Source organism: Taudactylus pleione, unplaced genomic scaffold (assembly GCF_031769625.1).
Source record: "Taudactylus pleione unplaced genomic scaffold, aTauple2 ptg000381l, whole genome shotgun sequence".
Lineage (NCBI taxonomy): Eukaryota > Metazoa > Chordata > Amphibia > Anura > Myobatrachidae > Taudactylus > Taudactylus pleione.
In genome coordinates this window covers 10,600,488-10,626,139 of record NW_028284782.1, presented here as the reverse complement: position 1 = coordinate 10,626,139, position 25,652 = coordinate 10,600,488, and the positions used below count along the sequence as shown (strand labels likewise).

At 43.1% G+C, this 25,652-nt stretch overlaps 1 protein-coding gene across 1 annotated transcript in view; it reads left to right on the top strand.

Annotated features, from left to right (window-relative positions):
- LOC148507871 (vascular endothelial growth factor receptor kdr-like) overlaps nucleotides 1-25,652 on the top strand; it is a 299,765-nt gene that overhangs the window by 174,679 nt on the left and 99,434 nt on the right. Inside the window, exons 10-11 of the mRNA XM_088445571.1 lie at nucleotides 234-384; nucleotides 3,432-3,552. Of these exons, the coding sequence (XP_088301697.1) occupies nucleotides 234-384; nucleotides 3,432-3,552 (272 nt within the window). The remainder of the gene's footprint in view (nucleotides 1-233; nucleotides 385-3,431; nucleotides 3,553-25,652) is intronic.

The window sequence follows — 25,652 nt, the reverse complement described above, 5'->3', positions numbered from 1 at the left end:
GTGGACTATCAGTGGCAGAACAGGGCTAAGGATAGTAAACTTCTTTATCTTTCTGATTTTTATTTCTGACAGCATAGACTTTGTATCAACTACCCTTTATTATGACACAGGTCATCGCTACATTGGTTCATACAGTTTACTGCATACAAGCTAAAGTAGTGCAGGAAACCATTTTGTCAGCTAGGTTTGGTTTATACCTATGTAACCATATACTGTGTTTGCCCATTTTCCAGTTAAGCCTATAATCTACGAGAAGGAGACAGACTTCCACAGGGTGAAACCAGTGCTGCTTGGAGAGAGTCAGCTCTTCCAGTGCACAGCCTATGGAAACCCTCCTCCCACAATCACCTGGCACTGGCAGCCATGTCCACACTCACAAACAACGTAAGTAATATCTCCCCACAGACCTGTGCAAATACCTCATATAGTAAAGGTGGGTGGGAGAGAAATACCAGACAGGATCATTCAAGTTAAAATATCCCTATACAAATAGAAATCATTTCCCCTCATTTCCTCTTTCATGCAGCTTGTAATCATAAAGCCCACGGGGGAACTTCTCCAACCTTGATTATAGGTATTAACTATATTATGATGTAATGATCTATTAGCCTGCGTAATGTAACAAGAGGGTCACAATCTGGCTAATTTCAATTAAACTACTTTATTTGCAATGTACACATTCTGTACAAACTGAATACATCAAACTCCATATCGTGGCTGGAGAAACTACAACTTACTATGCAGACTAAGAGGACTCTGTGCAATGCAATATACTCTACAAGGATTAAATATGGCAACATTTTGCATACCAGGACTTGTAGATGTGATTGCATGGAGACTTTCCATCCATGTAACAGCAGCTCACAGTCATCAATAACCCATGAGGGTATGTGCATCCAAGCATGTCCTGTGATTGCCCATCGCCATATAAATAAATAAATAATAATAATAATAATAATAATAATATAATTCACTTGTCCTTGGTTTCACGTTATGTTTTTATGTTATTTTAATCAATTAAAAATACATTTTCCAAACTAAGAAAACAAACAAAGAACTTGTCAGAGTTTCAAGTGAAAGAGGGGATATTTCACCCCGATCTCTTAATGTCTACTATAGCGCCTTTGTCCACTTTGTTTGTTTCCCTTTCTATGCCTTAGGTTGTGTAGATACATTTGAAGTGTACTTATATGTTCAGAATAGATATGGGTAGAGGAGGTGCAGTTGAAACCAATGTGACAGTGAACACTGTATACAATATATCTTGTGTGTTGTAAGCATAGGGTAATGCTTGTGGCAGGCATAGTCTTATCTCTTTCTCACAGAAGTCCTAGAAGGATCTCTGCGTGATATGACGCATGGATTTATTTCCTGCTCTTGCCCGATTTCCTCTCCTTCTTTCTGCCTCTCTTCAAATCCATAAGGACAGTCAGATTGTGCCTATTGTTCTTTCCAGCCAAATGCTGATTTGCTTTATTTCCTCTCAAATCCCTGACTTGCACTTACAAATCCCGAATGTCAGACCAACTATTGGTCTCTTTCCGACTGTGAGCCTCCCAGAGAACATGCTAATTGTCCCAGAGTGCAAATTAAATTTTCAAAGACTCTTGATGAGAAACTGTCTCGCCCATCTAATGTTGTCTTATGCTCAGGAAAACGCAATCACGGACAAGACATGATAGGTCGGAATGTAACATACAACCCATTGTCTGCTGGGCATTTATAGATTGTACATGTGGTAGCAAGCCAGCCATTTCCTTTGTTTAAACAAACAACTCATTGCTGAACACATCATAGTTAATATCTTTAAGATGTGGAAATGTTTTCATTTTCTACAAAATGTTGTCTGCAAGGGCCCATCAATCCGATTATAGTTCATTCATCGTAAAGTTTGAAGCTTGTACCATTTCATCAATTTAACTGACATTTCCTTGCATCGCAATACATTCCCAAAGTGGTGAATATATATAGCATTAAAAAGAAACTATACTGTGAACCATGGATGAAGTGGGGCTGTACTTCAGCCACAGCATCCCTTTGTGTGTGCGCACTGTAGACTTGAGTACATGAAATAGGGACATGTCCACGCCTAACGGGACATGGCCACACCTCACAGTCACGAGGCGTGGCCTCACAGCATGCCCCATCTCTCTGCATGCTGGCTGAGAAGTGCCAGATGGCCAGTCCAGACCTGCTGTGAACTTTTATTTAGTTTGTTATTTATTTGTATTGTACTTTAAAGTGGTATGGTGTTATATAAGCAATTATGCTTAGGTAGATTTGCACAGTGGTACAGTATTTGGTGTTAAATAAGGGTCTCCAACCAGCAAACCAGGGTTAAACACAAATTATGCTTTTACTTTCAGCACAAATGAAGGAACAAAAATTACAAATAGCCTAGTCACCTTTCAGGTCACTACTTCACTGCTTCAACCCTCTTTAGAAATGGGCAGCTAATCTGCTTAACACTCTTTCAGTAGCTTTAGCGAGTTTTTCTCAGGCCTTTTGCCACAAAGTATCACAGGGTTCCTCCTCTTCTGGTCTGTCCTGTCTTCATAGCTGTAGTGAGAGCAGCAGGGGGCTTGACAGCCCACTAGGTATGGTTTAGAAATTACAGGTCATGGGGCATTATATATATATATATATATATATATATATATATATATCTATATATATCTATATATATATATATATATATATATATACATATATGTGTGTATTCAAAAAGAACAATACTATCCATCTAATAGTGAAACACATCTTTGTTGCAATGCTGAATGTGTGAGTAGTTTGGAGCAGGGGCAGATTAAGAGAGGAGGGGGCCTGTGTCATATTCCCAGCCATTCTGTACTGTGCATATGCAAATCTCCAGGAAAATGGAGACTGCTATATATTCCCGGTGATTTGTGCAGCGCCGACACTAGGTTCAAAAAAAGTTAGTATACTAAATGGATGCAGGGTGTGCGGTGTGGGCCCCCCTAGACTCAGTGGCCTGAGTGCACTACACACCCTGTACCCATTATAGATAAACCACTGGTTTGGGAAATATTTTAGATTGAAGTCACTTTATTTAGAGTCACATTGGACTTTAGATATAATTTATATCTGCTCCACTGATGTTGTTTATAAAATAAATTGCTGAGTGAGCTTTTCCTTTATGTTCTACAGTAGGTATAACATTTTTATAACTAAACTTGAACAATTTTATATCCATAGCTTGTAATACACTCATGCACCCTGTTTCCCATCCCTTGTATACCAGCACTATGACTCCTGTCCTATATCCTTACTCTAAGCCAAGAGGTTGGGATGCCAGGCTCTAGTGTGTAACGTGGCATATAAATTACATGTTACACACCTCCTAGGGTGTTTCCCATCTAAAGCACAAATAAGGTTCTGCAGTCTCTAAATGCTCTTGTCCTCCCTACAAGGTGTCATGTGGATCCCAGGGTGGAAAAGATTCCTCTTTTATCTCAGGACATTGACAACACTGATGTACACACAAGACCAGTTATTGAAAAAATCAAAGTTACCCCTGAAGAGAAAAATAAGGTAAGTTTACATATATAAATTGTGCCTATTCTTACTTCTGTTTTTGAAAAGAATTAATTTTACTCCTGTGTTCTGTTGCTTTATAACAAACATGATGTTTGACTTCACATCTATTCTTTCCTGATCAACTGAATATGTCCAGACATAGATACAATGGTTTCATTGCAGTTTATGCATGCTGAATGTCCGTGTAGTGTCTGACCTAGATCTCCTATTTACGTAGAAGTCTCCTGCTGAGTAACATTGATAAACTTACCTAACGGTCTAGTAAAATTAATCTTGTATGTTGCTTGTATTCGCAAAGCTTGGCTCCCTCACTTCCTATCCTTTGACATCTACACCATTATTATGGGTGATTTCAATATCCCCATTGACAGTCCACAATCCCCTCATGCCTCCAAACTTCTCTCCTTAACATCCTCTCTTGGCCTTTCCCAATGGACTGACGACTCTACTCATCAAGATGGCCATTGCCTTGATCTTGTATTTACCAGTCTATGCTTAGTCTCTGATTTCACTAATTGTCCTTTCCCTCTCTCAGATCATAACCTTATCACCTGCACACTCTCCTCCATTACTTCAACTTCAATGCCAAGCAGATCAACCAAACCTCCTCAAACCCGCAGATTTATTAATGCTATTAATTTTGAACAACTATCCACCTCTGCAACATTCACTCTTGCCTATTTCTAATTTCACTTCTCCTGAGACTGCTGTATCACATCTGAACCAGACCGTAGAGCTAGCCCTTGATGTAGTAGCTCCAGCTACCCATCACATTCCGCGTAGACTTAGACGTCAACCGTGGCATTGCAAATTCACAAGACACCTACAAAAACTTTCACGTAAAATAGAACGTCAGTGGCGAGAGTCTCATACTCCAAGTGACTTCCTCACATATAAGACGATCTACCACTCTTATCATAATGCACTCGACTATGCCAAACAGACATATTTCCAATCTGTTATCTCTGCCCAAGCCTCTAACCCCAAGCAACTTTTTAATACATTTAAATCACTTCTTACCCCTCAATCACCCAACCCACCTGCTACTATCAGTGCACAAGATCTCTCTTCCTATTTCAAGAACAAGATTGATAATATCCGAAATGAAATGGTATGCACTTACTCAGCCAGGGTCGTCTTCAATACCCTACCTGAACCCAGTGGCACGTTTTCATCATTTGACCCCACTAATGAAGATGAAGTAGCTACACTCTTCTCATCCTTCTACTCTACTACCTCTCCTCTTGCTCCTATACCCCTACAAATCAGTAAAGCTCTGTCTTCTGTGCTCATTCCACACTTAACTAAAATCTGTAATCTCTCTTTCTCTACTGGTATCTTACCATCACTGTTCAAGCAGCAGTGATCACTCCCATTTTGAAAAAACACAATTCTGACCCTAACTCTCTCTCTCAAATTACCGTCCTATCTCCCAGCTACCTTGCCATTCCAAGCTACTAGAGAGACTTTCCTACACTCGCCTCACACACTTTCTTAACACCCACAACTTATTGGATCCACTTCAGTCAGGCTTTCATTCCCAACACTCCACTGAGGCTGCACTGACTAAGGTTGTAAATGATCTGGTCACTGCCAAGGCTAAAGGTCACTATTCACTTCTAATTCATCTAGATCTCTCTGCTGCCTTTGACACTGTTGACCACTCTCTTCTCCTACAAACACTACAATCCCTAGGTCTTCAAGACACAGCCCTTTCTTGGTTCTCATCCTACCTATCTAATTACTCTTTCTCTGTTCGCTTTTTTGATTCTACCTACACTTCGTTACCTCTCTCAGTTGGAGTACCACAAGGCTCAGTATTGGGTCCTCTGCTTTTCTCAATATATACCACCTCTCTTGGCAAACTAATCAGCTCTTTTGGTTTTCAATATCATTTGTATGCGGATGATACTCAAATCTACCTATCCTCCCCAGATTTGTCACCATCTGTGCTGGTCCGTGTCACTGAATGTCTCTCTGCCATTTCATCTTGGATGTCATCTCGCCACCTCAAACTTAATATTTCTAAAACAGAATTAATTATATTTCCACCGGCCAATAGTAGTTACCAACCTGATATCTCTATTACTGTTGACAACTCGACAATCAACCCTACCTCACAAGCTCGCTGCCTAGGTGTCATCCTTGACTCTGAACTGTCTTTTGTTCCCCCCATTCAATCTGTCTCTAAATCTTGTTACATACATCTAAAAAACATAGCGAAAATTCGACCATATCTTACGCAAGACACTGCAAAAACTCTAATACACGCACTCATAATTTCCCGCATTGACTATTGCAATAGTCTCCTTATTGGTCTTCCCAAAAACAGGCTCTCCCCACTACAATCCATTTTGAATGCAGCTGCAAGGTTGATCTTTCTCACCAAACATTCAGTGTCTGCTGATCCACTCTGTCAGTCTCTCCATTGGCTGCTGGTCTTCTACCGTATTCAATTTAAAATACTTACACTCACACATAAAGCTATTAACCAAACCACACCAACATACATCTCTTCACTTATCTCAAAATAACTTCCAACCTGACATCTCCGCTCTGCACAAGATCTGCATCTCTCATCCCCACACATTACTTATTCCTATGCACGGTTACAGGACTTTTTTTGGGCTGCACCCACCCTGTGGAATGCCCTCCCATGAACAATAAGACTTTCCACTAGTTTCCAAACATTCAAGCATTCTCTGAAAACTCATCTCTTCAGACAAGCTTATCAGATTCCAGGACCGCCCACCTAACCTTTTATAGCACCCTATCTAACTCTCTTCTTATAGTAAACACCTATCACATCTTCTATGTCTTCAATTTAACATCCTCCTAACTCTAGGCCAACTTTCCAGTGTGATTGGATTATACAGCCCACCAAGAATATCTGCAATCGGGCTGGACCAATTTGCAATATGTAGCACCTATCCTTGTGTATCAACACCTATTTCCCTATAGATTGTAAGCTTGCGAGCAGGACCTTCTTACCCTTATGTATGTCTTTTATGTATGTATGTCTTTTACAACCCAGTATAATGTTAATTCAAATTGTAAAGCGCGACAGAATTTGTTGCGCTATATAAGAAACTGTTAATAAATAAATAAATAATAAATAACCATGTAAAATTCTGGTGACGAGAGTGGGAATGATTTCCTGGGCAGCCTATGATCTACAATCACAGCCAGGTGCTCTGCGTGAGCTCCTCCTGTGGAATAGGGGACACTGGATCCCAGTAGGGATGCTCTGTCACATTCAATCTCCTCATCTATTTGTATCTATCTATTACCATATCTGAGTAGTTTAGGGAAAAAACCATGACAACAACCTGCACATGCTCAATTGATCAAGTATTTGGGAAATGTGCAAAAACCTCGCTGATGAAAGAATTGTCCCTGAGGATGCCATTACTTTACCTTACCAACATATTAGAATCCGCTGTATGCTGTACATACTGTATAGCAGACCATATACAGCATATCTATCTCTGTTATCTCTTAAACAGAGATTGATTTAGCCTCATCATCCCGCTAAGCATCTAGTGATAGCAGTGACAACACTAATTCAAAGTTACAGAAAATAGTTTTCCCATAAACAGGAATAGAGCTGTATTTCCAGCCTAGAAAGGATTAGCACTTTTGTATTTTTTTTTATTAAATCAGAAATTTGGCATATTCGTAATGACAAGGATTAGGTATAAGTATATATGTGTCAGTGGTTAGTATTTAGGATCCACTACATAGATTATTCTGATACTGTAACTCAATAATGTCTTGTAAGAAAAATTGTCTTGATAATATACATATATGACATTGTTATGATGCTTCTGCTCTTTACACTCTTGTTGTTTTGCTCATTAAAATGTACACAGCTAAAGTAACAGTGAGACCTGTGGGCTTTAAAAATATATTACCCATCATGTAAAAGATGAGTTGAGCACCGTAAGAAAACATCAAATATAATCAACTTTTGACCTGAATAAAATACATTGCACAATTCAGTTCATCTACAATTGTAATATACACAACATATGAGTGAAAATTAGAATAACATTTTAAATGTTATATATATATATATATATATATATATATATATATGCAATGAACACGAAGAGCGCACTCGTGAGAAGTATTAAAAAGACACACTTTACTTATAAATCAGCTCACGTACATCAAGAAGTTTAAAACAGCAAGCTTAGCTTCACAGGGATCATGCGGTTCCCGATACACGAGAAGTATTTATTCCAAAAGTTAGACAATCAGCAACATTTCAGTGTCTATATCGTGGCAGCACTGTCTTCAGGCTACCAAACAAACAAGGTGACATATCTTAAATACAGACACCATGTTATAGGTGAACGCCTCCCGGGGCGGGGCTAATCACCAAACCAGGGGATGAATATTAAATGACATCATCACTACTATACAATAGTGCTCCCATCACCAAGGGGATAATAGTAAACAAAATCATACACATATATAAAAAAGATACATATGTATAAAAAATACACAAATATAAAAAGATCATATGGAAAGAACACATTAGCCAGAATACTGTGCACTCAGCACTGCAACAAGACCATCAATGAGAGTGACGATTACTATATTTTTATATCTCAAAACTGATAGAAAAATATCAAAGCGTATTGCATATACATATTAAACCGTAAGGTAATGCATGGATATATATAGCTTCGTTCTCTGTATTTTATCAAGACTACCTAAATAAATGACACATATGTAAAAAAAAATCACATGATATGGACCAATACATAGTGTCCAATTGTTATGCAAGTACCTATCTATATACTGGTTCAAAGAGGCTATATGACTGACGCGCCAATAGTCCTAGAGGTCCCTCATATATGCAGACATATATGTACGTTAGTGGCGCAGCATGCACATTAAGCATAATAATCCACATCTGTAATCTAAGTAATACTGCACATATGTGACAGCATAGAACCAACTGTATTGTTGCAGCGCAATATCACTGTAATAAAACATTATACTGTAATCGCAAAAAGTTATGTAATCCTAGGTAGTCACCACTTTGGGTTGGCACCACATCCCTTATCATCACTACGCTATCGTATGATAGATCATGTTCCCCCATGACCAGCGGAATCCCGACCGCCAGGAATCCATACTCACCCTGATTATGTACTTTACCTATGGATATGCCTATATGCTTGGATAAAGAAGCCTTTTTGCTTTACTAAACAGATGTGTAGGTCTCTCTAGGTGTCACGTTCCAGACTGTGTACTGAATAGTAAATTGATACTCTATTAGAGGGTCAATTACCTTGTGGAGCAGGACCACTGATAAACATCAGTTCTTGGTTTGCTTCTATAGAAACTACACCAAGATTTGCTGAAAGGTTAGCCAAGCAATTGTGGTGGCCGGCCATACCTCTTCTGGTGGATGACCACACCCTTTAAGCATGGGCCCCTATCACTGAATTCCCCCGGTGAGCCCTTCTTTATGCCCCAGTCCAACACGATATATATATATATATATATATATATATATATATACACAGACATTGAAGTGCAAATTTCCATCAGTAACCTGCAGACCAGTGATTCCCAACCTCGGTCCTCAAGGCACACTAACAGTCCTGGTTTTAGTGATATCCATGCTTAAGCACAGATGGTTAAATCAAAATACCTAAGGTACTAATTAAGTCACCAGTGTTCAACTATGGCTATCCTTAAAACCTGGATTGTTAGTATGCCTTGAGGACCGTGGTTGGGAACCCCTGCTGTAGACATTGTAGTAGCTAATCAGTAACAGAATTATGATTTTTATTGACCAAAAAGTTGCCGAAATCCTAATGATTGAACAGTGAAAGTGAAACAAATTAAATTAAACTTCTAAAAGAGTTAATAGTATACTCTGCTTCACTTGGTCTTTTTATTATGAAAGCCTGGTCCCAAAACGTATCATATAGGAAAAAAATACAATGATTACTTGGAAAGCAGGAAGACTATCAGTCAAGTTTGGAGTGTATGTGCTTTTATAGCATGATATATTACATGTTAAATACATATATCATACTAAGTTTGTATAATTGTCTCAGCCACAGACTCACATTTACTTTAATAGCTACACCAACCTCCATCTTTCTCTTGACTGATCACTAGCATTTAAACTATTTAAGGCATTCCATATGCTATGTCTCTGCAATATCACAGAGTTTCCATTTATCAGCACCAGGAGAAGAAGTGAAATAGAAAGACTGATGAACTATGAAGTCTTTGGTCATATGAGGAGTAAAGTTTAAAGTATTAAACAAGCATAATGCAGAAATGATTGGACCACACACTGATAGACTGAAATAATGCATTCTGGGGCTAATATAGTACAGTATATCAGCAAATCCTAATGGGGGGCATCCACTAGACGATTTTATCCCTGTCCAACCTCTTAACGATTTTCTCTTGAAGTTTCCCTTGAAATATGATCTTCCACTCTGAACAATTTTCAAAAGATTTGCAAACGATTTGCAAAAGATCTAACAATAAACTATGTTGTTTTAATCTGTGATTGAGAGCTTTCAGCTATATATAGTGGGCAGATAGTGGTTCATCGTTTGATCATTCAGCGTGAACGATGTGTAAACGATGTGTAAACGATTTGTAAGCAATCAAGTGAAATTGACCTGCATGTTCAGTCGATGGAGGAGACGATCAAACGACCAGCGGGAGCGCGCATCATACATCGTTAGAAACAATTACTGCACGATTTGCAAACGATGTTCAAACGATGTTTGAACGATTATCGAACGATTTTATCATTATCGTTCAATCGTTCAACTTTATCGTCTAGTGGATACCCCCCTTTAGAATTTCGGTACAATCTAGTTGGCTTACTTTAGTTATCTTTGTTCTCGCATAGCACCAGTCCACAGATAATTATTTTTGTTTTACCAATTAGATGTGCATTATGCTTTAATATTTGTATATATGCAATCATATTGTCATATCACCTTATGCATGTGTTCTATTATCCTATTGTCAAAGTAATTTCCATCATGCTATTGAGATAACGAGCTTGTAGAGAAGATCTGCTGGCTCTTGATTGTGGTGGGCAGTCTATTACATTTTGTCGGTCTCCCCATAATAGATTTTTGCATGCTCCTGTTAATTTTCCTTTAAGAAATTGTCATATAGGGTTTACAGTCCCTACATACACAGGACAGAATATAGAGCAGGACAGTGTTTTTACAGCCTGAACAAACTCATTAAAGTACAGTGGCACCATACTGTAATTATAATAATGTATGCAACTAAAAATACTATCTAAGTATGATGCTGCATCAAGATAAGCTTACGCATATCCAACATACACTTGTTTCCATCTTAATTGCACTTTTAAATCCAAAGCTATATTCTTGTTCTCTTATACTGAAGTACAATAATTCTAAAATAATCTAATAGGGATAAATATAAAATGACCATGTCAGACTGTGGACAACCTGCTCCTAGAGAAACCGCAATGTGAGTGAATGAAAAGAGGCCTGTTCACGCCTAGGTAATTAAAGCATCTGGCCGCTGAGTGGCTGGAGTGTGAGAGAACTTTTCTGATTGGCCATTACATAATAAGTTAATTGTTGCTATTGCAATACAACTACTATCTCTCAACTCCACTCCCATTGCCCCTTCCCAACTTGCCTCTTGTTACCACTGCTGGAAATCACACTGACTTCCCTTGGAAAGGGGGATGGAAAATGACTGCCTGAGATATCCCTTTTCTTTCGCTGCCGTCTAGTTGCCATATGTTGTAGGCGGCAGAGGGAGTACAGCAATGGTCTTCTACCCGTGGCCCGTGGAGTTGTCCCCCGTGGCCCTCCGACAGAGCAGCAGGTCACGTGACAGCCTATTCGCAGGTCGGAACCCTCCGGAGAGATTCAGCAGAAAGACCCCGGATGCCCGAGCAACAGTACCCACAAGCAGCACACGCACGCCCCTGAGACAGACTGTCATCGGCAAGCAGCACTACCGGTCTGTGACTATTAGCCACAACACACTTTGGGATCCCCAAGGTTTACACAGCCAGAAGTGATCAGTCACTCCCCTGGATGCCTGATCAGCAGCCTGTAATTGCAGCAGCCAAACACCGCTGAGACATACCAACAGCGGCTAACATCACCGCCGGGCACACGATCCAGAAGAAAGGGAAGAGACAGTGACTGTGGTCAGGTATAGCCAGACCTCCCCCAGAACAGGGGGAGAACCATCTCTGCAAACATAACCCCCTCTAATCCAGGGACTAACTACCGACACAGATGCTGTCAACATTGATGCCAACATTGACAAGCTGGCTAAGCAAAAGCAATGCCAAGTTTCGCACTGACATGTACATATTATTGTAAAAAAAGGTAAACAGGCCATGTTTCATTCATTAATATAATAAAATTATCTTTTGAAGTCTTCATTATCGCCTTATGAGTCTGGAAAAGGTCCTAGAATCCTCTAAAATTTAGAGTCTGAATACCGCAGTATAGCTTAATGGCCCTCGGGCTTCGTTGAATTCTTTAATGTGGCCCACACCGTCTTAAAGGTTGAAGACACCTGGAGTACAGGAACAGTCTTTTAGCCCTCTGCCTGCCAGTTGAACACTATAGTCTCTAGATGCTCCAACAAGAATGCTGTGAATGTGGTGACCTTGCTCTTACTATATCTGAATTATGGGGGTGATTCAGAGTTGTACGCAGATTGCATCACTGCTGTGTCTTTGGATGCAGCTGCGATGCAAAAAGATGGTAATGCCACAGGAGGCAACTGTAGAAAAAAAAATGCCTCTTGCCGGCATCGCAGATCGAAGTGCTCTGCCCGAAGACGCATCAACGGGTCACCATCACAACCTCTCAGAATGACCTCCGGAACTCCTCAGCCAGAGTATTGGCCCCCATTTTGTATGTGCGCCAGAGCCAGGGTCTACATCTTCTGTTACAGATTTCCTAGTCACGGCATGCCTACAAAAGGGGACAGCACGCCCCTATTTTGTAAAACGGGCACCTTAGCAATTTTGTAAATGGTACTAATGCCCACAATTTGATAATCTCTCTTCTATATTGGCAGTGGCCATTGCAGATTAACTGAAGTGGATTGAAATACTGCTTCTACACGGATTCTTATCTAGTCAATTAAGTACGTTTTATGTGATGGAATAGTACTGTGGTGCTCATGTCACTAGATTTAGTGGTCTATACCTGATTCCACAGTCCTTGTACTGAATCCACCATTTTTTGATATTCAAAATGTTCAAATAGCAAAGTACAATATAGATGAGAGAGCTAATGTTTTGAGAGCCCAACTTAACATAACCAGATTGGCAAGTAGCTTAGAATATCAGTTATTTACTTTCAGCGTTGCATTGAAGCTTTGACTGTACCCTTCTGTCTAAACGTACTTTTTGCACTGAGCATTTTTGTAAATTATGAAACGACAAGATTCCTAGCGTACAGTGATAGCATCTATGGAAACACCATCCCGTTACTATGTTTAATATTCTTTCTTCTGTCACTTTCTGTAGTTCCATTTTAAGATTTCCAAAGCTGACTAAGAGGATGGCACTTTCATAATTTTAGTTTATAATTCATTAATTTTATGAATATTATTTACCTCAGTAATCCACAAATTGTATGCCTGTGAATGTACAATTGCTTGATCTACATTTTTGTTACCTCTATCATTAGTGTTTCTTCTGAGGCCTTAGAACAGGACCCTTGTGCCATATGTATAACTTCATAAAACTTTAAAGCACATGAGAAATAAAGATGTCAAATGTGAAATGTGAGGAACATCTGAGGACATATTTCTCACAAAACGCTGTACTCAGGGCAATATTGGTGTCTAACAGTACCGTGTGCGGCACCTCTTTCTGTTGCTTCGGAAATATTCTCGCTGACTCTGAAACCCAGCTTTATTCCCCTCATCTATAAGGACAGGCACCCTGTATTTCCTTAGCTTTATCGCTGACTCTGAAACCCAGCTTCATTCCTCTCATCTATAGGGACAGGCACGCTGTATTTCCTTAGCTCTATCGCTGACTCTGAAACCCAGCTTCATTCCCCTCATCTATAAGGACAGGCACACTGTATTTCCCTAGCTCTATCGCTGACTCTGAAACCCAGCTTAATTCCTCTCATCTATAGGGACAGGCACGCTGCATATCCCTAGCTCTATCGCTGACTCTGAAACCCAGCTTTATGCCTCTCATCTATAGGGACAGGCACCCTGTACTTCCCTAGCTTTATCGCTGACTCTGAAACCCAGCTTCATTCCTCTCATCTATAGGGATAGGCACGCTGTATTTCCTTAGCTCTATCGCTGACTCTAAAACCCAGCTTCATTCCCCTCATCTATAGGGACAGGCACGCTACATTTCCCTAGCTCTATCGCTGACTCTGAAACCCAGCTTCATTCCCCTCATCTATAAGGACAGGCACGCTGCATATCCCTAGCTCTATCGCTGACTCTGAAACCCAGCTTCATTCCTCTCATCTATAGGGACAGGCACGCTGCATATCCATAGCTCTATCGCTGACTCTGAAACCCAGCTTTATGCCTCTCATCTTTAGGGACGGGCACCCTGTACTTCCCTAGCTTTATCGCTGACTCTGAAACCCAGCTTCTTTCCTCTCATCTATAGGGACAGGCACGCTGTATTTCCTTAGCTCTATCGCAGACTCTGAAACCCAGCTTCATTCCCCTCATCTATAGGGACAGGCACGCTGTATTTCCCTAGCTCTATCGCTGACTCTGAAACCCAACTTCATTCCCCTCATCTATAGGGATAGGCACTCTGTATTTCCCTAGCTCTATCGCTGACTCTGAAACCCAGCTTCTTTCCCCTCATCTGTAGGGACAGGCACTCTATATTTCCCTAGATCTATCGCTGACTCTGAAACCCAGCTTCATTCCCCTCATCTATATGGACAGGCACGCTGTATTTCCCTAGTATTATCACTGACTCTGAAACCCAGCTTCACTCCCCTCATCTATAAGGACAGGCACGCTGTATTTCCCTAGCTGTATCGCTGACTCTGAAACAAAGCTTCATTCCCCTCATCTATATGGACAGGCACGCTGTATTTCCCTAGTTTTTTCACTGACTGTGAAACCCAGCTTCACTCCCCTCATCTATAAGGACAGGCACGCTGTATTTCCCTAGCTGTATCGCTGACTCTGAAACCCAGCTTCATTCCCCTCATCTATAGAGACAAGCACTCTGTATTTCCCTAGCTCTATTGCTGACTCTGAAACCCAGCTTCACTCCCCTCATCTATAAGTACCGGCATGCTGTATTTCCCTAGCTCTATCGCTGACTCTGAAAACCAGCTTCATTTCCCTCATCTATAGGGACAGGCACGCTGTACTTCCCTAGCTTTATCGCTGACTCTGACACCCAGCTTCACTCCCCTCATCTATAGGGACAGGCACTCTGTATTTCCCTAGTTCTATTGCTGACTCTGAAACCCAGCTTCACTCCCCTCATCTATAAGGACAGGCATGCTGTATTTCCCTAGCTCTATCGCGGACTCTGAAACCCAGCTTCATTCCCCTCATCTATAGGGATAGGCACGCTGTATTTCCCTAGCTCTATCACTGACTCTGAAACCCAGCTTTATTCCCCTAATCTATAAGGACAGGCACACTACATTTCCCTAGCTTTATCACTGACTCTGAAACCTAGCTTCATTCCCCTCAGCTATAGGGACAGGCACGCTGCGCATCCCCAGCTCTATTGCTGAATCTGAAAGCCAGCTTCATTCCCATCATCTACAGGGACAGCCACGCTGTATTTCCCTAGCTTTATCGCTGACTCTGAAACCCAGCTTCATTCCCCTCATCTATAGGGACAGGCACTCTGTATTTCCCTAGCTCTATTGCTGACTCTGAAACCCAGCTTTATTCCCCTTATCTATCAGGACAGGCACACTACATTTCCTTAGCTTTATCACTGACTCTGAAACCCAGCTTCATTCCCTCATCTATAGGGGCAGGCACGCTGTATTTCCCTAGTTTTATCACTGAATCTGAAACCCAGCTTCATTCACCTAATCTATAGGGACAGGCACTCTGTATTTCCCTAGCTCTATCGCTGACTCTGAAACCCAACTTCATTCCCCTCATCTATAGGGATAGGCACTCTGTATTTCCCTAGCTCTATCGCTGACTCTGAAACCCAGCTTCTTTCCCCTCATCTGTAGGGACAGGCACTCTATATTTCCCTAGATCTATCGCTGACTCTGAAACCCAGCTTCATTCCCCTCATCTATATGGACAGGCACGCTGTATTTCCCTAGTATTATCACTGACTCTGAAACCCAGCTTCACTCCCCTCATCTATAAGGACAGGCACGCTGTATTTCCCTAGCTGTATCGCTGACTCTGAAACAAAGCTTCATTCCCCTCATCTATATGGACAGGCACGCTGTATTTCCCTAGTTTTTTCACTGACTGTGAAACCCAGCTTCACTCACCTCATCTATAAGGACAGGCACGCTGTATTTCCCTAGCTGTATCGCTGACTCTGAAACCCAGCTTCATTCCCCTCATCTATAGAGACAAGCACTCTGTATTTCCCTAGCTCTATTGCTGACTCTGAAACCCAGCTTCACTCCCCTCATCTATAAGTACCGGCATGCTGTATTTCCCTAGCTCTATCGCTGACTCTGAAAACCAGCTTCATTTCCCTCATCTATAGGGACAGGCACGCTGTACTTCCCTAGCTTTATCGCTGACTCTGACACCCAGCTTCACTCCCCTCATCTATAGGGACAGGCACTCTGTATTTCCCTAGTTCTATTGCTGACTCTGAAACCCAGCTTCACTCCCCTCATCTATAAGGACAGGCATGCTGTATTTCCCTAGCTCTATCGCGGACTCTGAAACCCAGCTTCATTCCCCTCATCTATAGGGATAGGCACGCTGTATTTCCCTAGCTCTATCACTGACTCTGAAACCCAGCTTTATTCCCCTAATCTATAAGGACAGGCACACTACATTTCCCTAGCTTTATCACTGACTCTGAAACCTAGCTTCATTCCCCTCAGCTATAGGGACAGGCACGCTGCGCATCCCCAGCTCTATTGCTGAATCTGAAAGCCAGCTTCATTCCCATCATCTACAGGGACAGCCACGCTGTATTTCCCTAGCTTTATCGCTGACTCTGAAACCCAGCTTCATTCCCCTCATCTATAGGGACAGGCACTCTGTATTTCCCTAGCTCTATTGCTGACTCTGAAACCCAGCTTTATTCCCCTTATCTATCAGGACAGGCACACTACATTTCCTTAGCTTTATCACTGACTCTGAAACCCAGCTTCATTCCCTCATCTATAGGGGCAGGCACGCTGTATTTCCCTAGTTTTATCACTGAATCTGAAACCCAGCTTCATTCCCCTAATCTATAGGGACAGGCACTCTGTATTTCCCTAGCTCTATTGCTGACTCTGAAACCGAGCTTCATTCCCCTCATCTATAAGGCCAGGCATGCTGTATTTCCCAAGCTCTATCGCTGACTCTGAAATCCAACTTCATTCCCCTCATCTATAGGGACAGGCACTCTGTATTTCCCTAGCTCTATTGCTGACTCTGAAACCCAGCTTCATTCCCCTCATCTATAGGGACAGGCACGCTGTATTTCCCTAGCTCTATCGCTGACTCTGAAACCCAGCTTCATTCCCCTCATCTATATGAACAGGCACGCTGTATTTCCCTAGTTTTTTCACTGACTGTGAAACCCAGCTTCACTCCCCTCATCTATAAGGACAGGCACGCTGTATTTCCCTAGCTGTATCGCTGACTCTGAAACCCAGCTTCATTCCCATCATCTATAGGGACAGGCACTCTGTATTTCCCTAGCTCTATTGCTGACTCTGAAATCCAGCTTCACTCCCCTCATCTATAAGGACAGGAATGCTGTATTTCCCTTGCTCTATCGCTGACTCTGAAACCCAGCTTCATTTCCCTCATCTATAGGGACAGGCACTCTGAATTTCCCTAGCTCTATTGCTGACTCTGAAACCCAGATTCATTCCCCTCAGCTATAGGGATAGGCACGCTGTATTTCTGTAGCTCTATCACTGACTCTGAAACCCAGCTTTATTCCCCTAATCTATAAGGACAGGCACACTACATTTCCCTAGCTTTATCACTTACAGTGAATCCTAGCTTCTTTCCCCTCATCTACAGGGACAGCCACGCTGTATTTCCCTAGCTTTATCGCTGACTCTGAAACCCAGCTTCATTCCCCTCATCTATAGGGACAGGCACTCTGTATTTCCCTAGCTCTATTGCTGACTCTGAAACCCAGCTTTATTCCCCTTATCTATCAGGACAGGCACATTACATTTCCTTAGCTTTATCACTGACTCTGAAACCCAGCTTCATTCCCCTCATCTATAGGGACAGGCACGCTGTATTTCCCTAGTTTTATCACTGAATCTGAAACCCAGCTTCATTCCCCTCATCTATAGGGACAGGCACTCTTTATTTCCCTAGCTCTATTGCTGACTCTGAAACCGAGCTTCATTCCCCTCATCTATAAGGCCAGGCATGCTGTATTTCCCAAGCTCTATCGCTGACTCTGAAATCCAACTTCATTCCCCTCATCTATAGGGACAGGCACTCTGTATTTCCCTAGCTCTATTGCTGACTCTGAAACCCAGCTTCATTCCCCTCATCTATAGGGACAGGCACGCTGTATTTCCCTAGCTCTATCGCTGACTCTGAAACCCAGCTTCATTCCCCTCATCTATATGGACAGGCACGCTGTATTTCCCTAGTTTTTTCACTGACTGTGAAACCCAGCTTCACTCCCCTCATCTATAAGGACAGGCACGCTGTATTTCCCTAGCTGTATCGCTGACTCTGAAACCCAGCTTCATTCCCATCATCTATAGGGACAGGCACTCTGTATTTCCCTAGCTCTATTGCTGACTCTGAAACCCAGCTTCACTCCCCTCATCTATAAGGACAGGAATGCTGTATTTCCCTTGCTCTATCGCTGACTCTGAAACCCAGCTTCATTTCCCTCATCTATAGGGACAGGCACGCTGTACTTCCCTAGCTTTATCGCTGACTCTGACACCCAGCTTCACTCCCCTCATCTATAGGGACAGGCACTCTGAATTTCCCTAGCTCTATTGCTGACTCTGAAACCCAGCTTCATTCCCCTCATCTATAGGGATAGGCACGCTGTATTTCTCTAGCTCTATCACTGACTCTGAAACCCAGCTTTATTGCCCTAATCTATAAGGACAGGCACACTACATTTCCCTAGCTTTATCACTTACTCTGAATCCTAGCTTCATTCCCCTCAGCTATAGGGACAGGCACGTTGCGTATCCCTAGCTCTATTGCTGAATGTGAAAGCCAGCTTCATTCCCCTCATCTACAGGGACAGCCACACTGTATTTCCCTAGCTTTATCGCTGACTCTGAAACCCAGCTTCATTCCCCTCATCTATAGGGACAGGCACTCTGTATTTCCCGAGCTCTATTGCTGACTCTGAAACCCAGCTTTATTCCCCTTATCTATCAGGACAGGCACACTACATTTCCTTAGCTTTATCACTGACTCTGAAACCCAGCTTCATTCCCCTCATCTATAGGGGCAGGCACGCTGTATTTCCCTAGTTTTATCACTGAATCTGAAACCTAGCTTCATTCCCCTCATCTATAGGGACAGGTACTATGTATTTCCCTAGCTCTATCGCTGACTCTGAAACCCAGCTTCATTCCCCTCATCTACAAGGCCAGGCATGCTGTATTTCCCTAGCTCTATCGCTGACTCTGAAATCCAACTTCATTCCCCTCATCTATATGGACAGGCACTCTGTATTTCCCTAGCTCTATTGCTGACTCTGAAACCCAGCTTCATTCCCCTCATCTATAGGGACAGGCACGCTATATTTCCCTAGCTCTATCGCTGACTCTGAAACCCAACTTCAATCCCCTCATCTATAGGGACAGGCACTATGTATTTCCCTAGCTCTATCCCTGACTCTGAAACCCAGCTTCATTCCCCTCATCTATATGGACAGGCACGCTGTATTTCCCTAGTTTTTTCACTGACTGTGAAACCCAGCTTCACTCCCCTCATCTATAAGGACAGGAACGCTGTATTTCCCTAGCTGTATCGCTGACTCTGAAACCCAGCTTCATTCCCCTCATCTATAGGGACAGGCAATCTGTATTTCACTAGCTCTATTGCTGCCTCTGAAACCCAGCTTCACTCCCCTCATCTATAAGGACAGGCATGTTGTATTTCCCTAGCTCTATCGCTGACTCTGAAACCCAGCTTCATTCCCCTCATCTATAGGGACAGGCAATCTGTATTTCACTAGCTCTATTGCTGCCTCTGAAACCCAGCTTCACTCCCCTCATCTATAAGGACAGGCATGTTGTATTTCCCAAGCTCTATTGCTGACTCTGAAACCCAGCTTCATTCCCCTCATCTATAGGGATAGGCATGCTGTATTTCCCTAGCTCTATCACTGACTCTGAAACCCAGCTTTATTCCCCTAATCCATAAGGAGAGGCACACTACATTTCCCTAGCTTTATCACTGACTCTGAAACCTAGCTTCATTCCCCTCAGCTATAGGGACAGGCATGCTGCGTATCCCTAGCTCTATTGCTGAATCTGAAAGCCAGCTTCATTCCCCTCATCTACAGGGACAGCCACGCTGTATTTCCCTAGCTTTATCGCTGACTCTGAAACCCAGCTTCATTCCCCTCATCTATAGGGACAGGCACGCTGCATATCCCTAGCTCTATCGCTGACTCTGAAACCCAACTTCATTCTCCTCATCTATAGGGACAGGCACGCTGTATTTCCCTAGCTCTATCGCTGACTCTGAAAGCCAACTTCATTCCCCTCATCTATAGGGACAGGTACACTGTATTTCCCTAGCTCTATTGCTGACTCTGAAACCCAGCTTCATTCCCCTCATCTATAGGGACAGGCACGCTACATTTCCCTAGCTCTATCGCTGACTCTGAAACCCTGCTTTAATACCCTCATCTATAGGGACAGGCACTCTGTATTTCTCTAGCTCTATTGCTGACTCTGAAACCCAGCTTCATTCCCTTCATCTATAAGGACAGGCATGCTGTATTTCCCTAGCTCTATCGCTGACTCTGAAACCCAGCCTCATTTCCCTCATCTATAGGGACAGGCACGATGTACTTCCCTAGATTTATCGCTGACTCTGAAACCCAGCTTCACTCTCCTCATCTATAGGGACAGGCACTCTGTGTTTCCCTAGATCTATTGCTGACTCTGAAACCCAGCTTTATTCCCCTAATCTTTAAGGATAGGCACACTACATTTCCCTAGCTCTATTGCTGAATCTGAAAGCCAGCTTCATTCCCCTCATCTGTAGGGACAGCCACGCTGTATTTCCCTAGCTTTATCGCTGACTCTGAAACCCAGCTTCATTCCCCTCATCTATAGGGACAGGCACGCTGCATATCCCTAGCTCTATCGTTGACTCTGAAACCAAGCTTCATTCTCCTCATCTATAGGGACAGGCACGCTGTATTTCCCTAGCTCTATCGCTGACTCTGAAACCCAACTTCAATCCCTTCATCTATAGGAACAGGCATGCTGTTTTTCCCTAGATCTATAACTAACTCTAAAACCCAGCTTCATTCCCCTTATCTATAAGGACAAGCACGTTGTATTTCCTTAGCTCTATCGCTGACTCTGAAACCCAGATTCATTCACCTCATCTATAGGGACAGGCAAGCTGTATTTCCCTAGCTCTATCACTGACTCTGAAAACCAGCTTCATTCCCCTCATCTATAGGGACAGGCACGCTGCATATCGCTAGCTCTATCGCTGACTCTGAAACCCAACTTCATTCTCCTCATCTATAGGGACAGGCACGCTGTATTTCCCTAGCTCTATCGCTGACTCAGAAACCCAACTTCATTCCCCTCAACTATAGGGACAGGCACTCTGTATTTCCCTAGCTCTATTGCTGACTCTGAAACCCAGATTAATTCCCCTTATCTATAAGGACAGGCACGCTGCATATCCCTAGCTCTATCGCTGACTCTGATACCCAGCTTCATTTCCCTCATCTATAGGGACAGGCACGCTGCATATCCCTAGCTCTATCGCTGACTCTGAAACCCAGCTTCATTCCCTTCATCTATAGGGACAGGCATGCTGCATATCCCTAGCTCTATTGCTGACTCTGTATCCCAGCTTCATTCACCACATCTATAGGGACAATCACGCTGTATTTCCCTAGCTCTATCGCTGACTCTGAAACCCAACTTTATTCCCCTCATCTATAGGGACAGGCACTCTGTATTTCCCTAGCTCTATTGCTGACTCTGAAACCCAGCTTTAGTCCACTCATCTATAAGGACAGGCATGCTGTATTTCCCTAGCTCTATCGCTGACACTGAAACCCAGCTTCATTCCCCTCATCTATAGGGACATGCACGCTGCATATCCCTAGCTCTATTGCTGACTCTGAAACCCAGCTTCATTCTCCTCATCTATAAGGACAGGCACGCTGCATGTCCCTAGCTCTATTGCTGACTCTGAAACCCAGCTTCTTTCCCAACATCTATAGGGATAGTCACGTTGTATTTCCCTAGCTTTATCACTGACTTTGAAACCCAGCCTCTTTCACCCAATCTATAAGGACAGGCACGTTGTATTTCCCTAGCTCTATTGCTGACTCTGAAACCCAGCTTCATTCTCCTCATCTATAAGGACAGGCACACTACATTTCCCTAGCTTTATCCCTGACTCTGAAACCCAGCGTCATTCCCCTCATCTATAAGGACAGGCACGCTGTATTTCCCTAGCTTTATCACTGACTCTGAAACCCAGCTTCATTCCCCTCATCTATAGGGACAGGCACGCTGTATTTCCCTAGCTCTATCGCTGACTCTGAAACCCAACTTCAATCCCTTCATCTATAGGGACAGGCATGCTGTTTTTCCCTAGATCTATAACTAACTCTAAAACCCAGCTTCATTCCCCTCAATTCTATAGGGACAGGCACGCTGCATATCCCTAGATTAATTGCTGACTCTGAAACCCAGCTTCATTCCCCTTATCTATAAGGACAAGCACGTTGTATTTCCTTAGCTCTATCGCTGACTCTAAAACCCAGATTCATTCACCTCATCTGTAGGGACAGGCAAGCTGTATTTCCCTATCTCTATCACTGACTCTGAAACCCAGCTTCATTCCCCTCATCTATAGGGACAGGCACGCTGCATATCGCTAGCTCTATCGCTAACTCTGAAACCCAACTTCATTTTCCTCATCTATAGGGACAGGCACGCTGTATTTCCCTAGCTCTATTGCTGACTCTGAAACCCAGATTAATTCCCCTCATCTATAAGGACAGGCACGCTGCATATCCCTAGCTCTATCGCTGACTCTGAAACCCAGCTTCATTTCCCTCATCTATAGGGAGAGGCACGCTGCATATCCCTAGCTCTATCGCTGACTCTGAAACCCAGCTTCATTCCCTTCATCTATAGGGACAGGCATGCTGCATATCCCTAGCTCTATTGCTGACTCTGTATCCCAGCTTCATTCACCACATCTATAGGGACAATCACGCTGTATTTCTCTAGCTCTATCGCTGACTCTGAAACCCAACTTTATTCCCCTCATCTATAGGGACAGGCACTCTGTATTTCCCTAGCTCTATTGCTGACTCTGAAACCCAGCTTTAGTCCACTCATCTATAAGGACAGGCATGCTGTATTTCCCTAGCTCTATCGCTGACACTGAAACCCAGCTTCATTCCCCTCATCTATAGGGACAGGCACGCTGCATATCCCTAGCTCTATTGCTGACTCTGAAACCCAGCTTCATTCTCCTCATCTATAAGGACAGGCACGCTGCATGTCCCTAGCTCTATTGCTGACTCTGAAACCCAGCTTCTTTCCCAACATCTATAGGGATAGTCACGTTGTATTTCCCTAGCTTTATCACTGACTTTGAAACCCAGCCTCTTTCACCCAATCTATAAGGACAGGCACGTTGTATTTCCCTAGCTCTATTGCTGACTCTGAAACCCAGCTTCATTCTCCTCATCTATAAGGACAGGCACACTACATTTCCCTAGCTTTATCCCTGACTCTGAAACCCAGCTTCATTCCCCTCATCTATAAGGACAGGCACGCTGTATTTCCCTAGCTTTATCACTGACTCTGAAACCCAGCTTCATTCCCCTCATCTATAGGGACAGGCACGCTGCATATCCCTAGCTCTATCGTTGACTCTGAAACCCAGCTTCATTGTCCTCATCTATAGGGACAGGCACGCTGTATTTCCCTAGCTCTATCGCTGACTCTGAAACCCAACTTCAATCCCTTCATCTATAGGGACAGGCATGCTGTTTTTCCCTAGATCTATAACTAACTCTAAAACCCAGCTTCATTCCCCTCAATTCTATAGGGACAGGCACGCTGCATATCCCTAGATTAATTGCTGACTCTGAAACCCAGCTTCATTCCCCTTATCTATAAGGACAAGCACGTTGTATTTCCTTAGCTCTATCGCTGACTCTGAAACCCAGATTCATTCACCTCATCTGTAGGGACAGGCAAGCTGTATTTCCCTATCTCTATCACTGACTCTGAAACCCAGCTTCATTCCCCTCATCTATAGGGACAGGCACGCTGCATATCGCTAGCTCTATCGCTAACTCTGAAACCCAACTTCATTCTCCTCATCTATAGGGACAGGCACGCTGTATTTCCCTAGCTCTATCGCTGACTCTGAAACCCAACTTCATTCCCCTCAACTATAGGGACAGGCACTCTGTATTTCCCAAGCTCTATCGCTGACTCTGAAACCCAGCTTTAGTCCACTCATCTATAAGGACAGGCATGCTGTATTTCCCTAGCTCTATCGCTGACTCTGAAACCCAGCTTCATTCCCCTCATCTATAGGGACAGGCACGCTGCATATCCCTAGCTCTATTGCTGACTCTGAAACCCAGCTTCATTCTCCTCATCTATAAGGACAGGCACGCTGCATATCCCTAGCTCTATTGCTGACTCTGAAACCCAGCTTCTTTCCCAACATCTATAGGGATAGTCACGTTGTATTTCCCTAGCTTTATCACTGACTTTGAAACCCAGCCTCTTTCACCCAATCTATAAGGACAGGCACGTTGTATTTCCCTAGCTCTATTGCTGACTCTGAAACCCAGCTTCATTCTCCTCATCTATAAGGACAGGCATGCTGTATTTCCCTAGCTCTATCGCTGACTCTGAAACCCAGCTTCATTCCCCTCATCTATAGGGACAGGCACGCTGCATATCCCTAGCTCTATTGCTGACTCTGAAACCCAGCTTCATTCTCCTCATCTATAAGGACAGGCACGCTGCATATCCCTAGCTCTATTGCTGACTCTGAAACCCAGCTTCTTTCCCAACATCTATTGGGATAGTCACGTTGTATTTCCCTAGCTTTATCACTGACTTTGAAACCCAGCCTCTTTCACCCAATCTATAAGGACAGGCACGTTGTATTTCCCTAGCTCTATTGCTGACTCTGAAACCCAGCTTCATTCTCCTCATCTATAAGGACAGGCACGCTGTATTTCCCTAGCTTTATCACTGACTCTGAAACCCAGCTTCATTCCCCTCATCTATAGGGACAGGCACGCTGCATATCCCTAGCTCTATCGTTGACTCTGAAACCCAACTTTATTCCCCTCATCTATAGGAACAGGCACTCTGTATTTCCCTAGCTCTATTGCTGACTCTGAAACCCAGCTTTAGTCCACTCATCTATAAGGACAGGCATGCTGTATTTCCCTAGCTCTATCGCTGACTCTGAAACCCAGCTTCATTCCCCTCATCTATAGGGACAGGCACGCTGCATATCCCTAGCTCTATTGCTGACTCTGAAACCCAGCTTCATTCTCCTCATCTATAAGGACAGGCACGCTGCATATCCCTAGCTCTATTGCTGACTCTGAAACCCAGCTTCTTTCCCAACATCTATAGGGATAGTCACGTTGTATTTCCCTAGCTTTATCACTGACTTTGAAACCCAGCCTCTTTCACCCAATCTATAAG